Source organism: Rhagoletis zephyria, unplaced genomic scaffold (genome assembly GCF_001687245.7).
Source record: "Rhagoletis zephyria isolate East Lansing unplaced genomic scaffold, Rhagoletis_zephyria_1.1 Rzeph_scaffold_02646, whole genome shotgun sequence".
Lineage (NCBI taxonomy): Eukaryota > Metazoa > Arthropoda > Insecta > Diptera > Tephritidae > Rhagoletis > Rhagoletis zephyria.
Window position 1 is genome coordinate 49486 of NW_016159730.1, and position 18506 is coordinate 67991.

Below are 18506 nucleotides of genomic sequence, written 5' to 3' on the forward strand. Positions count from 1 at the left end.
AGATATAATAAAATATATGAGCGAAAATCTCTCAAATGGGCCACCCAAAATTGGACGGTCAAGATATTTTCGCACAAATCACTTTATTCTGTTTACAACCACTTGCGAGATTTACACTCATATACAATCAAAAAACTACCTTCACGGATTTTTTCAACGGAAAGTTTTGGATTATTTTTCAAATATAGGAATGCAGTTTCGTTGACTCTAACCAACTGTTTGATGTAATTCTTAACAACACCAAGTTTGATATGTAAATCGGGAAGCATGATTTTATTAAGCGCTATCAAGGGCTCGTGAACTATATTGAATTGACCAATCGATTGTTCCTTTCCTTTTGGCCAATCACATTTGGTATAGTTTTTGCATTTGGCTCTACTATCCCAATGACAGAACAAACAACAGTATTTAGTGTAGCCCGTTTGCATGCCTGATAGTAGTGAGAGAACTTTAAAATCACAGTTCACGCGCCACCTGTGCTTTTCGTACTTGATGCAATCTAAGATTAATTGCATGGTTTCGTATGATTCCTTTATTCCAACCGCATACAAGATGGGAACGGGTTTCTTGCTACTATCGCGATAGAGCAATACTGCTTTCAAACTTCGCTTTGATGCATTTATAAAGAGACGCCATTGTTCGGGTTTATAGTCAGTAATTCCCATTTCATTCATCAAACCTGCAACATCAATGCAATAAGCCTGAGTGCCATCTTCCGATAACTTGAAATATGGCATAAACGGATCTTGTCTATGTTTGTAGGGCGTTACTTTTACTCCTGGTGCTAAAACATTCACGCTTTTCAGTTCCGATGCCAAAATCATTGCGTTGTTATGGGAGAGATTTAATTTACGCACCATGCTGTTTAGGTGTTCTTGGGATATGAAAGACGGTAAATTGTTTTCAANTCGGATGGATGATTTGGAACTTGTAATGCATCACTATGTGCAACAGGTAAATGAGCGCTCGGTACATCTTTGTAGACGACTCAAGACCGATCTATTGAATTAAATATTTATGAGTATATGTACGGACATATATATGCATATATCGATGGCTGAGTGGAAGATCGACCTATCTCAGCTGCCGATTTAAAAATGCCCTATCTCAGCACATTTTCAATGCATTTTGAGATAGGGCATTCTTCAACAAAATTCTGAGATAGGATGTTTTTCAATAAAATTCTGAAATAGTGCGTTCTTCAATCAAATTCTGAAGTACGGCGTGGTTGAAAAGTCTTCTGAGATAGGGCGTTTTCGAACTGGCTGCCGAGATAGGTAGATCTTCCACTCAGCCATCGATATACAAATGTTAAGTTTGTTTGTTCGGCGGACAAAAACTAAAAAAGTTCTGCACCATTTTTTTTTTAATTTGGACATCTGCTGCAGACTTTCCAAGGTTGGTTATACTTAGGCGTGGTACCTTCTAAACATACAGAAACTTTTACCTATTTCATACACTCAGCGATTAAGGTGAGGGCAAACTATACATAATTTCATGGTTTTATTTAAACTACTTACTTTTTCGATTGAAACCAAATGTATTGTTGGTGCATGCATAACAATTTTCAAATCATTGGTAAACCGAATGGTAACGAAAATCGTTTTTTTGTCCACCAAAAGTTCATCGCACTAATGCACGAAATACATGTGAATTCGGGAGTGTATTTATTTTGTGCAGGTTCAGATTTCAAAAAGTACCTTTATAGCATGCTAGTGCATTTTTATTTGAGACTAATTTACGCTGGTCTGATTTGTTGATTTTTCGTTTATAAAACGCTTGAAAGTGAGCGTAATATAATCGAAATGGAGCCTTGGTTATAAATAAGCGTAAGAAAATATTTTTTTTATGCGTATAAATGCAAACTTATAATAAAAGTAAAAAAAAGTTGTTTATAAGCGTATGAATATAAACTTACTAAACATTTTTGGAAGAAAGCTTTTTATAAACGTTTTTATAACCCTTTATTTAGACGATATTTCATTAATAACCCATACACAGATTGCTTATCATCTACCCGCCCTTTTTTACAACTCTTTATATAACATATCGCACACGATCTTCAAAAGTGACACAACTCAAAATTGGGCATTTTTGAAATTATGCACTAAAAATGTGCACAGAGCTTTTATTTACCTTACAGAAAAACCTGGAGCGAATTTCTGTTATAATTTGTTGAAAAAAACTTACGTAAAGTCTCCCTTGGCCATATGATTAGCCTGTGCTAAGAAATAGTTTTTGCATTTTCTAACAAACGTGTCATTTTGAGTTGTACCACCTCTAAAGATCTTGTGCGATATGTAGTAACATCCAAATAGTTTTTAACAAATGTGATATAGAAACTAAAAGAAATGCGAATTGCTGTTCGTGTGTTATCGCATTACTCAAGAACGGCTCAACAGATTTGCTTCGTTATTATTTCATTTTGTGTCTTTCTGTCTGTAGAAGGTTTGTAAAGAGAAAATGGGAAAAATGGTGTTGCCAGATGTATGCAATATCAGAAAAAAAAATTAATTATAAATAAGCCGCAATAATCGTATTTCACTGAGAACGCATAAAAAAATTTATTCGGTAAGAAATTGGGATAGGGTTGCCACCATTCGAAAAAAAGTTTATATATAAAAATGGATTGCTTTCATGTGTTATCGCATCACTCAAGAACGGCTCAACGGATTTGCTTCGTTTTCATTTTGTGTCTTTTTGTCTGTAGAGGGTTTGTAACGGGAAAATTGGAAAAACGGTGTTGCCAGATATCTGCAATATCAGAAAAAAATTTATTATAAATAATCCGCAATAATGCTCTTTCACTGAGAATGTATAAAAAAAACTAACTCAGAAAAAAATTTTGGTAGGGTTGCCGCTATTCGAAAAAAAAATTTATATGCAAAATGGGATTGCTTTCGTGTGTTAGCGCATAACTCAAGAACGGCTCAAGGGATTGGCTTCGCTTTTATTTCATTTTGCGCCTTTCTGTCTGCAGAATGAATGTAAAGAAAAAATTGGAAAACCGGTGTTGTCACATATTTCAAATATCAAAAAAAAAATTAATTTAAATAAGCCGCAATAATGTACTTTACTCAGAATATAATTTAATAAAAAAATTTAATAGGGCTGCCACCACTCGAAAAAAATCTTTACATATAAAAATGTGTGGTATCGCATAGCTCATGAACGGCTCAACGGATTTTCTTCGTTTTTATTTCATTTTGTTTCTCTCTGTCTGTAGAAGGTTTGTAAAGAAAAATTTGAAAAACCGGTGTTGCCAGATCCCAACGGTTTGTACCCTTCATTCCCGCCCATCCGCTCGAGGGGCGCAGTCCGCATGACGTAGGGTACCAATATTTTAATTTTTTTGCGCCGAGTCACGAATCAGATATATCAAATGTGCTGGAATGAGAGTTAAAATCCTGGCATAAGCAACGGAGTGGCTCGTGTAATTCAAAATTAGTTTTACAAGTTTTCAAAAATAAGGGATAAAAGTGTCTTGATACACGGAATGAAACATTAAGGCTAACTTCACCCAGAAGAAGCGGACTTGAAATTGAGTCTGTCAGTAACTTAACCATAAAAATTGTTCCAAGCATTTCCCTGCGGCTGGAAAGTGTAGAAGATTAATAAGTTTTAATCGGCTCGTATAAGGCGGAAGGTTATATTGAGAATCCCAACGAACATTTATTAAAGCAAAAACTAGGGATTGTTTTTGAATTAATTCTATCTTGTGTGAGTAAATTTGATACCTTGGATTCCAAACCACCGAACCGTATTCCAGAATCAGTCTAACTAATGTTGTAAACAGGGTTTTAGTGATATAAGGGTCACTAAATTCTTTGGACCATCGTTTAACAAATGCAAGTGCACCTTTAGCCTTGTTGACTGTCACATTAATGTGAATGTTTAGTCCTTTACCCTAAATATTTCTATATTTTTGCGACCCGCCCTAATGTTGGCATATGTGAATATGTACACACACATACAGGTGCACACGTACTAATATTAATTCGCGCCGTTAACTAAAGTTTCCCGCCGGACAATAAACCTTCGTTAAGTTTCCCCTTAATATCGGTTGTCCGGCGGTCCGATTTAAAATCCCGCAAGTCCTTCACTTCGTTTTTAGAAGATCAACGCGAACGCAGCAGCTACCAGGCCACTCCAGTCCAAAGGTATTTAAATATTTTGTTATACCAACATATATATATATATATTGAAATAAATTGACCTTATATTGAATTAACACTAAAATCGAAATATCTTGGTTCTATTTATTTCTTTCTGCTATATTTACACCGGAGCGTGATTCACAAACGTCCCCGTGTAAACATTTGGTCCATCGGAGCCGACCGATTTAAAATTACAGGCTACAGAGAAGTTTTTGCCACTCAGCTATATTCACCAAGCCACATACAGTCCATTACATTCAACAAAGCGGATTTTCCACATCGAAAATTCACCAGCACGCCAGCATCTGTGCCAGTGTCAAGTTTTTGTGCCACAACAAACTGCTTCTGCGAAAACGCACCGCTTGCGCCAGCGATATTTGCCACTACAAAAAACACCAGTCAATAATACAAGGTACGTGGTTATATTTTCGGTGCACTTTGTTTAGAAAACTGTGAAAATTTCTATTTTCTCCAAAATAAATTCACATACTATACGTATAGACGCCAGTGCAAACGAGATTCACGCGGCTGATTTTGTGAAAACTGCGCACTTGTGAAGTAGTTTCTTTCTTCAAATAATTAAGCTGATTCAGTCCATCCGCGAGTGACATAAAAGGCTAGTATTGGTTTATAGTGCACATACACGCACGACAAAAAGTGTCTCATTAATTCAAGTTTATTTGCAACATATTGGTTTCCGTGTTTTTTATCGTAGCTTTAATTAAAACACATTGTCATAATAGATTGAACGAATTATTAACTCGTGTTGCACGAATTCACTTATCATTGTTTGGAGGATACATAACCTCAATGTTTGTAACTTGCCTTTTTAATCAGCCCTTTAATTGGCTTTAATCACTCGCGCACTTTCACTAAGTCATTTTTAGATCGTTGAATCTGCCAATATTTAATTTGCACATATTGATATTTGAGACTTTATTGATCTCAAGAAATATATACATACATACGAATATTCATTAGCACAGTTGAGTGGCGAGTTTATGTACACATAGATAAATAAGTGTTTGACATATTCCACAAATCATTGCTGGAAAAAACCTATAATTTAAATAAAGTCTGTTATATATATATAATTATACAAATACAATCCTGCGTGATTTTTTTGATTTGTGGACACAATCGTTTTCTTTCTTAGGTGATTTGATATTTTTGGTTTCATTTGCAAAAAATAGTTTCGTTGTTTGAAAACGAACAAGTGCGGTCATAAGAAATAGCTTTTGAGAGTTATATTGGCTAGTCAGTAAAGTTTTCGTTAGACATACGCTATCAAATCTTCGAAAAGATTTTTGAGCTAGCAAAGTTCCAATCTATTCTTTGTTAAAAGCTTCGTTAAGCAAAGCCAAACTTGTAATTTCAACATGAAGTCATTTATGAGCTTAGCAGAGTCTGTAACAGATTTCGAAGCTGATTTTAATGCTGGGCCATTAACAGAGCATAATAAGCATGGCCTTGTAATTCAGCAAGAGGAGCTTAAGATTTTATGGGAAAAAACCAAGCTAACATACGGCAACCTTATTAATTCAGAAGGATTGTCTAAAGAAGATAGTAGAACTCTCCGAAAAATAAACAGAAGTTCGTTCACTAGCTATGTCAATTGCATGTCTGCGATCGGTGCGCAAAACCTTCCGCCATGCGATACTGATGTGTTCAAGGGCGACTATCTTTCATGGCCAACATTCCGTGATATGTTCACGGCCATTTACATCCTGAACAAGCGCCTCACCCCAGTTGAGAAACTATTTCATCTCAACAATAAAACACAAGGGGAGGCGAGAGATATCGTGCGAAAGTGTCCACTTACTAATGACGGCTTTTCAACAGCCTGGAACAACCTGTGTGAGAGATACGAAAATAAGCGTATCCTCGTCAACACCCAATTGAAAATTCTATTTAATTTAAATTCAGTGGAGAATGAGTGTGGTAGCTCACTAAAGAAATTGCAGCGCGATATCAATAATTGCTTGTCAGCCCTCAAGAGCCACCAAATCGACATTTCGAATTGGGATGCAATTATTGTATATCTATGCTCGACCAAGCTTTCCGACAGTACGCTGGCTCTATGGGAGCAAACCATAGACCACAAAAATTACCTCCCAAAGTGGGAAGACATGGACAAGTTCCTATCTAATAGGTTCAAGCCTTGGAAACCATGTCAGGCATAAAGGGTACAAAATCTGGGAAAGCGGCAAAGCCGCAAAGCACCAGACATCCCTCAGAAGCCCCCACAAAGAGACTTGGCGCCTTTCAAGCAACCGTGACAAGGGTCCATTGCAAAATGTGCGAAACGAATGAGCACAAATTACGCCGCTGCCCAAAATTTTTAAAGCTAACGCCAGATGATAGAATTACACTCTTGAAAAGCAACAATAGCTGCCTGAATTGTTTGAGTTCAGGACATACTGTGTCAAGATGCACAAGCCCCTTTAACTGCGGCACGTGTCACTCGCGACATCATTCGCTCCTACACGTCCAGACAATTCTGCCAAAGGCAACAACGGCCCGCACACCAACGGGCTCTGCCAACAATACTGCATCATCTTCGCATCAGGCTCAAGCGAAGCGCACCTTGAATAAACCCAATTCTAATAAAAGCAAAAATGTCAAGTCGTGTTATGCGAACACGAATTCAGGTGTGTTTCTAGGGACGGCGCGCGTGAATATATATTTCAATGGAACAGATTTTTCAGCACGAGCACTTATTGACTCTGGTTCTGAGTGTTCTTTCGTAACCGAAAGCCTCAAACACAGAATCAACCTGCCATGCAAAAAGATACATGCCCAAGTTTCAGGCATCACAAACAGCACCTCCGCGCAGGTTAAAGAAGCATGTAGCATAGAACTGCGGTCCCCCGTTGACCCATTGTTCCGCCTACATACGAATATGCTCGTCTTAACGAAATTGACTGGAAATCTTCCATCCTGCCATATCAGCGCATTGACTATGCAGGCGTTTCCAGATCTAGTCTTAGCAGATAAAAGGTTCTATGTCAACGAACAAGTAGACCTCATACTTGGCGGAGGTATTTATCCGCAAATTATTTTGAGCGGCTTGAAAAAAAATGTTCTTAATACACTTCTCGCCCAAGAAACTGTGTTCGGTTGGATATTAACCGGTCGCACTGACGCACCAAGGTTAGGTTAGGTTAGGTAGGCGGGCTGCCTCCGCATGTGGAGGCACACTTGGACTCGACTGAGCTGTCCGTTGTGATGCCCTCAGAGGGGGAGGGAAAAGGGATGCAGGGAGGGTAGGGGAAAGAGCGAGGAAGCTATGGGAGAAAGACGACTCCTATGGCTTTTTGCCGGAGAAACGCTCCGTGCTCACAACGAAGCTCTTCAGTCGACTGATGTCCACACCCGAGAGCTCATCGGGAGTGTGAAAGAAGTGCGACCCAAGGTGTTTAAACCTTAGGCTCGCAAAGGCGGGGCACCAGAGCAGCAGATGTTGAGATGATTCCACCTCATCATCCTCCATGCAGCTGGTGCAGTAAGGGTTATCCGCAACGTTCAGCCTTACAGCATGGTTACCAATCACACAGTATTCCCACCAATCCCACCAATAGTGAGAGATGCAGCTTGTTTAGTCTCAAGAGCTCCCCAGACCGCCCCCGGTCCACCCGTGGCCAGAAAGACTTAGCCACCTTGCGCTTCAAGGTCTTCGCCCAGCGCTCGCTGAGCTGACTAAACGCCCATCTGTCCAGAAGCAGACCACACGAGGTCAGGGGAGCCCCCAGACCCTCCCTATCCGAAAGTAATTCCTCGAGGGTTCCCTGCCTTGCAAGCTCATCAGCCATGCAGTTGTCAGCGGTTTCGCTGTGCCCTGGAACCAAAATAAGCTTAATAGCAAAGTAATCGATAGGGAAGTCAAACACTCCCTCACCGTTTTCGAACGCACCGTCAGGGAGCCAAGAGCCCTAATGGCTGCTTGGCTGTCAGAATAAATATTTACCTCCTTAACAGATGTTACACTAGAGAGCAACCAATCCGAAGCCTCTTTTATCGCGGCCACCTCAGCCTGGAAAACACTACAGTGATCAGGTAGCCTAAATTTCAGGTGGTTATTTCACATATTTTTACGTAAAATTCAAAAGGGAATAAGACATTTGTAATAAAATCTAGAATTCAACTTATGAATTCTGCTGCATATGAGCTACCCTGTTTTTAGCCGAATATCACCTGCAGTGGCATCCAAACTTTGTTTTGGGTGGCAGGCTAGTTGTAGGGTTGCGAGAATGGCTAAAAACTCTCCAAGTGTATATTAATACGTTTTTCGCCACTTTTAATCAATGAAGTGTAAATGCGAATTACGAATATTAGTAGATGAAGTCATAATGAAGATAATCAGTTTTACAAGTGCACTTAATTTTGGCACCTCTAAATAATAACTGCAAAGTTACAGTCTTCGGCATAATTAAAATTTGCCCATGCCCCCTGCACAATGGAATGTATGGCATTTGTGCGATCCACTTGTCATTTCGGGGGTTGCAAACTTGGATTAAGCCATATTTACACGCGTTAGTTGGTGAAGGGCAATTGATAGAAAATAATGCCACGTTCAGACTGACCAATCTTGTTGCAATTAACAAACGATTTCTTTTTATGCCAAATTCTTAAATAATTCCCATCTTATTCACTCTAGACTTAGAAGATCGAGAGCATACACGGTGTCTTGGGTCACCACGCAGAATTCAGCGACGGCGCAGAGTGGAAACTAGGCCTTTCCGCCTGCGTCGACAGAACGACAATAGGCTTGCTCCTTGATTCCGCCTGGTAGCCACACCCAACATGTTCCGCAACGGGCTCCTGGGACAACACGCTATCGCGGGTCCAACATTGAGCCCTATGATTGCTATTGCGCCGACAGCAGTGGTAAAAGTCGAGGCGATGGGGCGCCTTCATCTAGTCCGCGCTCTCATCGGTAGTTGCTGCGCCATCACGATAATTTCAGCGGACCTAGCTCGGGAGTTGAGGCTGGAACAGACGCGAGTCGGAAATCAAACGGGTTGCGTCTTATGCCTTCGAGGAAGGCACAGCGATAATAAACGTATTGCGACCCACGCGACGGTTAAAAGTAACTACCAACGCGTATCGCCAGCCAGCAATGTAGATCCTGCCGTCGCCACAGCATACCAGCACATTCGGTTGGCCGACCCACATTTCTATAGTTCGACGCCCATTCGTCTAGTCCTCGGCATTGACGTTTACGCCGACGGAATCCTGCCGGGTATACTCCCAAATTCTTTTGGGCCTCTGCTAGCTCAGAGCACCATCTTCGGATGGGTACTCTCTGGCGTTACCAGAGCATAAACATCAACAAATACATTTATATTTATAACTTTTCTGATTGAATGAAGTTCTACATATGAATCTTTGAAATTTATTTTAATGAATCTTTCTTTCTCTCAATAAAAGTGCACTTGAAAATGTCCACGTATCTTTACTCTTTTACTTTACATCTCTTCCCCTCAAGCAGCAACTTAGGTTCGAGAAGAACGCAAGTGAAACGATGCGGGACGACGAACGAGGAATCTGGCTCCTCTCCAACGAAACTAGAGAAACACATTTTTTATGAATTTTTATAATATTTTGTTGGACATGCATACAGTTTATCTGGTAGTTGCTGCATAAATGTTGGATGATGCTTGTCGCAAGGGGCCGGTATGTTCAGGCCTTTACCCTAAATATTTCTATATTTTTGCGACCCGCCCTAATGTTGGCATATGTGCATATGTACACACACATACAGGTGCACACGTACTAATATTAATTCGCGCCGTTAACTAAAGTTTCCCGCCGGACAATAAACCTTCGTTAAGTTTCCCCTTAATATCGGTTGTCCGGCGGTCCGATTTAAAATCCCGCAAGTCCTGTACTTCACTTCGTTTTTAGAAGATCAACGCGAACGCAGCAGCTACCAGGCCACTCCAGTCCAAAGGTATTTAAATATTTTGTTATACCAACATATATATATATATATATATATATATATATTGAAATAAACTGACCTTGTATTGAATTAACACTAAAATCGAAATATCTTGGTTCTATTTATTTCTTTCTGCTATATTTACACCGGGGCGTGATACGCAAACGCCCCCGTGTAAACAGTGAAGATTAAAATTATGTTTGGGATCCATTGTGATACCAAGGTCCACAAAATTGTATGTCTGTTCCAAATTATGGTTATCTATTGTATAAGAAAGTGGCTGAACAGCTTTTCGCGAGAAGCACATTACTTTACATTTTTCCAGATTTAGAGACATTCGATTTACATAGCACCAGTTGGCCATGCTTTTATTTGATTGATACGTACGATTTATAAAGTTTCACATCATCTGCGTACATTAAAATTTTTGAAAATTTTATATCTGTAGAAATATCGTTTATAAAAAGCATGAACAGAATCGGGCCTAGGTGGTTACCTTGCGGGACTCCTGAAGTAACATCAGTGACGTTCCACGACAGTCGGGTCTACGTAACCGGAACGACCCAGATTTATATCTGGCCAAGGACTGTCACTCCAGCAACACTCCCCAAAAAGTCTTTGGGGAATTTGTATGCTGCTACAACAACAACAACGTCATTTTTAAACATAACAGTTTGTGATCTATCATAGAGGTATGAAGATATCCAACGAGGAAAATTAGGTTGAATACCAAGAAGATCCAGTTTATAGATGAGCAACGAATGACATACTTTGTCAAATGCTTTACTGAAGTCGGTATATATAACATGGACATTTATGTTTTCACTAATCGCTTTTGAGATATATTTTGTGATTTTAGTAAATTTTTTAGTAAATTTGTTGAAGTTGATTTGCCTTTGCAAAGCCCTTGTTGACAGTATGAAATGGTAGAGGAGATAGAATGCGTCAACTGATTTGTAATAATTGCTTTAAATAATTTAAGAATTGCAGAGAGCTTAGCTATGCCCCGATAGTTCTCCACCGAGGACCTGCTACCGCTTTTATGTAGCGGGGTTATGACCGATTTCTTCCGTACGGTTGGAAATATGCCTTCTTTAAGACACAAATTAAATAAGGCTGCTAACGGCTCATAGAGATAATCAGCACAATTTCAAAGTATGCTTGGGAGTTAATGGAGTAATTGGATTTAAAAAACTGAGCGAACATGTTAGAAATTGTTTGATTATCACTAGAGACGGTATTTTGATACTTCATGGCCGAAGGAAACCCTCGTACATTTCGCTTGGAGTTTACGAAATCATAAAACGATTTGGGGTTATATATTATACGTCGTTTGATTTTACACAAGTAAGCTTTATAACAGTTTTTGTTTAATTCAAAGAACTTGTGACGCAATAGTGAGTATTTTACATAGCATGAGTGTAAACCGTTTTTTTTTGTGTAATCTAAAATAACGTGACTCTGTTTTTCAAATTTCTCAGTTCTTTAGTAAACCATAACTGTGTTTGTTCTTCAGGAACACACACATGCGTTTAGGCCAGAGGTTCCCAAACTTTTTTTCTCGTAGACCCCTTTCAAAACTCTGCTGGTTTCGGTGGACCCCCTGCTGCTGCATTTCTAACATATTCCCAAATCTCGTAAAAAAATTGAAGATTAGATCTAACGGAATTCGTAGTGGCAAACATAAAAAGAAAATGTTGCCTTGTGTTCTATTTATTAAAATAAATTGATGAAACACTTGCAAGTTTTAAAAAACTGAGCTCGTAAAGTCATCAAAGTACTCACTCGCTCTGAGGAGTTATATTTTTTAAAAGCACTCCGAGCCCCAGCGTTACTTACATTTTCTTCACCATAAACTCCTGACATGTTTGGCTCATGAACAGCGTTGCCATTTTAGCCGTTTTCCGGCTAGATTTAGCCGGTTTTGATAGCAACTAGCCGGAGAAAATTCGATCTAGCCGGCAGCCGATTTGTTAGCCGGTTTGTAAAAAAAAGTTAGCCGTTTTTAGCCGATTTTACTATTTGCCTAATTTTCAGGTGCAAAAAGTAAACAAGTTGTTCGAAAGCAATAATGCAGACCCAATGAAGATTTTTAATGAACTCAATGTTTTACTTTCGCATCTATGCTCCCTAGTGGTTATTAGCGCGGACACATTTGATCCTATATGCTCCCCGTTGGAACCATACCTTGCTCCATTTCCTCAGTTTTATCACAGTTTTGAAGAGTATTTAAAAACAAAAGTAAGCACAAACGCTTTTGACCACGAAGCCGAGAAAATAATTCGAGAAAATGGTCGCTATTTTATTATCACTTTAATAAAGGAATTACGCCAACGCCTCCCTACAAATATTGCCACACTAAAAAAAATTGACTTTTTTCGGTTGGAAATGCATTAAGAGTAATTAAACCAAAAGTATTTGTTCAACTACAGCAACAAAAAAACAAATATAATGCCGACGAAATAACATCCATAGAGATGCAATGGCAACGGTTAACGTTACATACCTGGAGTAATTTAGACTCAACTGTAAAATTTTGGGCCGAAGTTTATCAATTTCGAAATGCCCTAGGAGAAAACCCTTTTGCTGACCTTTCCAACCTAGTTTTTAGTTTTATTGTTTTGCCTATAAGTAATGCAGAAGTAGAGCGAATATTTAGTTCAATGAATATAATAAAAACTAAGCAAAGAAATCCAATGTGCGTTAAAACGTTAAACGCTATTTTATATATAAGATACGGTTTAAAACGTGAAGAAAAATGCTGCCATAATTTTACTGTAGATGACGATCTCTTAAAATTAATGAATTCAGGTGATATATACAATAGTGATTAATTTGATGATGAGGAATATACACTCGATATAAATTAATGGTGTTAACTGGTCTTTCGTTTCTTGCGATTTATTTTAATAAAGCATGTGAATTTTCACTAAAACATTTTAGCCGTTTTTAGCCGCTTTTTTTTGCCAATCTAGCCGGTCGGCCCAAAACGTTCTGGCAACACTGCTCATGAATTTGCATTTGGTGTATTTGTAAAATAGTTTACTTTTGTTTATGGCATCATTTTTGTTTCTATAGCTCCGAGTTTAAAAGGGATGCGAAAAATGTTTACCACTCACATTTTTAAAACACAAAACTTGAAACAAAACCGCAAAGCTTTTTACGCCAAACCTTAAAATCAGAAGCTGACAATACAGAAAAGACCAAATCTAGAAAAAATCGATGACAAACAACCAAAGCAAAGCAAACAAAGTAAGAAACACAAAAAGTGTTCCACCGCCTCATCCTCTTCAAGGCAAAATGGGTAAATGGACTTGTCATTTACGCCTGTCATAGGTGTTTGTGCCACGTGGAGTGATCAGTCAGCAGTCAAGTTGTCTGCAGTCCCGACTACTCGATAAGAGCGAAAAACTATATAGACCTTTTTAGATTGAAGCCCACATAAGTTTTGCCCACCTGCATCCTCTCGATGCCTCCCAGTCGTTGTTGAGCGAGGTTATCACCCAGTTTCTGATGGTGGCTTCGATGGCCGAAGTGTGGAGTGCTATAACAGAGTAAAGTAAGCTCGTTATGTTTACCAAAATAATTTAGTCGAGACTCGCATTGGCAAACTAGTTGGGAAGTACTTAGATAGAGGGTTGACTAATGCCTTAAGTGCAGCTTGGCTGTAACTGTAGACACGTAAACTCCTTCCCGTCCACCCATTTTCCACCACGCAGTCCATGGCGTTGAGGATTGCAAATACCTCAGCCCGAAAGACCGAAGCATATTCCCCAAGAGAAAAGTGAAGCGTATCCCCATTAGCTTCAAAAAAGACCCCAGATGCTGACCCAGAGTAAGTTTTGGAGCCATCGGTGAAGATTCGACAATGTGTGAGTCCAGGCTCTGTGCTGGAATTAAACCAGCATTCAGCTTCAGGGTACTCAATATTATAGAGTCTCTTCAACAAAGGTAATGGTGGCGTACTATCCTGTAGCATTAATAAGACACAAGTGCTCAAATCTGCCGCCAGCAATTTCCGTCTAGTCCCACTCAGTGTTATACCAACATGCGTTTCTTTTTAGTCTGCAGGTGGCCTTTAAGGCTTCCCCACGTACGAAGACCCATAGTGACGTTAAGTGCAACAGTGCGTCAAGAGCACCATACACCACTCTAAAAATTTAATTAAAAAATTAAGTTAAATAAAGAGGCTATCAAGCCACCATTTCCGTTCTTTACTATCGAAACCAGATAATTTTCGTGGACCCCCACTTACAACTCGTGGTCCCCCATATTTTTTTCACGCCAACGTAGACCCCCGTCGAGTTTCCTGTGGCCCCTGGGGGTCCTCCCGGACCACTTTGGGAATTACTGGTTTAGACACATACTTTTCAAACAATTGATGTACACTAAACTTTAAAATGTGCAACGCTTTGCTGAACCTTTTCTTTGTTTATAAGCCACGACAATTTAGACAATTCTTTAATCAGTTTCTTAAAGTTGGCTTTCGAAAAATCAAAGCGAATATTTAGTTCGTATGTTTGTATACCGCGATTTTGACCATCGTTTATAATTTCGTAAGATATCTCACTAGCAGGGTGGTAGACATCTTCGGGCAAAACTAGTGGGTCACATTTATTTTCAGCGGACTTAGATGCATCATCAACCTAAACAAGATCTAATACTTTGCCAAACTTATTGCGAAGTACATTAACTTCATTTAGGCAGAGTTCAGCCATCTCCTCTAAAAATACGTTGTTGCAGGCACTAGACGCGAAAGGTACGATATCATTGTCAATGATGTTCCATGATATGCTTGGTAAATTAAAATCACCCAACACAATCATTGAATCAGAGGGTTTAGTCAGTAAATTAACTGATTTCAGTAAAGAGATGAGTCGTGAATACACCAATGTGTCAGATCGGGGAGGGATATAGCATAGAGCTAAGTAAATATTCCCTTTTCCAGCCTGTACTCGAATGCATTTGAATTCTGCTGAATCAATGTGTGGAAGACTTAACTTCTTCAGATGGTATTGAAGAGTCTACAGCGAAGAGTACGCCACCGCCGATTCTGTCCCCCCTAGAATATCTGAATTGAAAATGTGAGGTTTCCGCCAAGTTTCAGTAAAAGAAAGAATATTATAATTACATTCAATGCCTTTAAGGTATAAGTTCGTTACTTTAGTATTTAAGCCTCTTACATTTTGGTAATAAATATTTAAAGCAGATTTAATAATTAGTTTTTTGTTTCAGTATTCTGACGGGGAATATTTGCTAAATTATTATTTTTGTTGTTATGAAAGGTACGACATCATTGTCAATGATGTTCCATGATACATTTTGTAAATTAAATTCACCCAACACAAACATTGAATCAGAGGTTTAATCATTGAATTAATTGATTTCAGAAAAGAGACTTGTTGTGAATACACTGATGAGTCAGATCGGGGAGGAATATAGCATAGAGCTAAGTAAGTAAACCCCTTTCCAACCTGTATACGAATGCTTTTAAATTCTGCAGATTCAATGTGTGGAAGACTAACTTCTTCAGATGGTATTGAAGAGTCTACGGCAAAGAGTACGCCACCGGCGATTCTGTCCTCCCGATCTTTTCTGTAGATATGATAATTATTTGAATGAATCTCTGAATTAAAAATGTGAGGTTTTAGCCAAGTTTCAGTGAAAGAAATTATATTATAATTGCATTCAAGGCCATTNTTCTGTCCTCCCGATCTTTTCTGTAGATATGATAATTATTTGAATGAATCTCTGAATTAAAAATGTGAGGTTTTAGCCAAGTTTCAGTGAAAGAAATTATATTATAATTGCATTCAAGGCCATTAAGATATGCAGGCATGTTCTGTAAATCGTTTTCGATCAACATTTTCGGATTTTCCGTTTTTAAATCGTATAACACGTTCTGTAAATCGTTCCGTTTTTGTTTTTTTCGAACATTGCAAAATCGATTTGTCACCCTGTTCTGGAAAACGAAATCGGTAAAATTTTACTGTTTTGTATTCGGCAACGTAGACGAGAGTGGTTTGAAATTTTAAAATATTTTGTATCAATAATACGCATAACAATGTAAGTATTATCTTGAAATATATCATCTTATTTGTAAATAAGTGTTAAATATCAAAAATATGCAGGGGGAAACACAAGAACTCCAAACAAGAACTAATTTTTGTTCAGTTCATGGAAAGTCATCAAGATTTGGCCAAAAATTTTGTAAAAAGCGATCGAGTGAATGCCGAAGAGAAGTGGAAAGAGCTAGCCATGTTATTGAATGCAGAAGGTCCACCACAGAAAGATGTGAATGGTTGGAAAAAAGTAAAGTTTTAATCTAATTTCCCAATTCATGTAATTTAAATAGCTTTATTGTTTTGCAGATATGGTCTGACTGGAAAGCGAACATTAAAAAAAAGGTAGCACATGATAATATGGAGTCGAGGGCAACAGGAGGACGGCCTTTTAATAAATATATATTAACCCAAAATGAGGAGAGTGTGGCTCGAATTTGTGGCATATTTGCGGCAGTCGAGGGCATAGCACAAGCTAGGACATTCGGGACACAAGAGGAAACTGAAAGTGTGAAAGTTGGTGAGTCCGATGAAGATGAACCTCCGCAGAAAAGCCACGCCGCCGTCAGTGCGCAGCCACGGAAAAGAGCAAGAACCGTGGATAATGAAGATTGTCTCCGTTTGTGTATGACAACACAAAATGAAACAATGAAAACAATTGCAATAACGCTGGGAGAAATATGCGAGAACCAAAAAAACAATGAAAACAATTATGATTTTGAACGCCTTTGTAAAGCGGTGGAAACCCAAAACCAACTTCTAGCGGAACAGAATAGTTTAATGCGACGTGACATAGAAGAAAAAAAGAAACATCATATCAAGATGGAACAGTTGGTACAAGAAAAAGTCAAAATAAAAAGAGGATGCTCGAGTTAGAATCATCAATGAGGTGATTTAATATATAGATATTTACACTGAGTTTTTGTTAATTTATTTTTTTATAAGTGAATAAAGTTTACGTTCTGTTCTATAATATTAAATTATTGGCAATTGAGTCTCTTAAATTTCGGCCAACATTATTCAAATTTGTATTTTCTTCGAGTTCAGTATTTTCTTCAAAAATTTCTTCAGGTTGGGTTGTGCTTTCTGTTTCTACAAAGTCTTCTATTTGATAATGCCTACAGATGTTATGTAATGCACAGCAAATATTTATAATCTTAACTACTTTTTGTGGGGCATATGGTAACGCTTTTTAAACATCTGAACCTGCTTTTAAGAACTCCTATTACGCTCTCTATATATTACGAGCTTTGGCATGTTGGAGATTAAACCTATGTTGTGGTGATCCCGGATTAGGATCTCTATACGGTGTCAATAAAAATGATTCTATTCCGAATCCGGAATCACGAAGTAACCAGGATCCGCGGTCACCAGCTTCATATTTTGACAAATAATGTTGCTTTGCATTACTCATATTAAAAACAAAAGCATCATGGCTTGATCCAGGTCGGCTTGCATCTTCTGCTTGTATAACCATATCGGAATCACAAATCTGTAAATTCCAAAAAATTTTAACTTAAAAACGTGCTTATGCTGTTCAATTTCATACTTACAATCATTGCATTTATGCTAAAGTAACCTTTTCTGTTATAAAAAAAATGCACATTCTCCAAAGGTTTTACTAAAGGTACGTGAGTTCCATCAATACAGCCAATTACACCTGGGATTCCAAATTTTTCCACAAAATGTAGTTTGCATTTCCTCAAATCCTCCGCCGATCTGTCCAACTTAATCCACTTAGGACACAGCACAGTTTCCAAAGCATTGATAATTTCTGACAATATTTTAGATACTGTGCTTCTACCCAAAGCAATGTCAGTATCCTTGCCGACAGAACGTTGGAATGAGCCTTCTGCGAGGAATCGAAGGCATGCAGCTAGTAACGGTATAGATGTTTCCTTGACAAATGGAGTTATCTCNAGGAAAGGAAAAGCAGTTAAATTTAAACAGGCAAACTCCTCGAACGATTGTTCAAAACTTACATTGAATCAGGCGTACTTAGGGGNATTCTATTCCGAATCCGGAATCACGAAGTAACCAGGATCCGCGGTCACCAGCTTCATATTTTGACAAATAATGTTGCTTTGCATTACTCATATTAAAAACAAAAGCATTATGGCTTGATCCAGGTCGGCTTGCATATACTGCTCGTATAACCATATCGGAATCACAAATCTATAAATTCCAAAAAATTTTAACTTAAAAACGTGCTTATGCTGTTCAATTTCATACTTACAATCATTGCATTTATGCTAAAGTAACCTTTTCTGTTATAAAAAAAATGCACATTCTCCAAAGGTTTTACTAAAGGTACGTGAGTTCCATCAATACAGCCAATTACAC

At 38.4% G+C, this 18506-nt stretch overlaps 2 protein-coding genes across 2 annotated transcripts; one reads left to right on the forward strand and one right to left on the reverse strand.

Moving 5' to 3' along the window:
- The first annotated feature begins 912 nt into the window (after positions 1-912).
- LOC108367340 (uncharacterized) lies at positions 913-17039 on the forward strand. Its single transcript, XM_017621932.1, has 3 exons — positions 913-954; positions 16276-16413; positions 16473-17039. The coding sequence occupies exons 1-3, from the start codon at positions 913-915 to the stop codon at positions 17037-17039; spliced, it is 747 nt and encodes a 248-aa protein (XP_017477421.1).
- A 91-nt stretch (positions 17040-17130) lies between these two features.
- On the reverse strand, positions 17131-17741 carry LOC108367341 (uncharacterized). The gene is made up of 3 exons (XM_017621933.1): positions 17717-17741; positions 17435-17655; positions 17131-17281 (listed from the first exon to the last, which is right to left on the reverse strand). Exons 1-3 carry the CDS (start codon positions 17720-17722, stop codon positions 17131-17133), a joined length of 378 nt encoding a protein of 125 aa, XP_017477422.1. The 5' UTR covers positions 17723-17741.
- Positions 17742-18506: the final 765 nt, after the last annotated feature.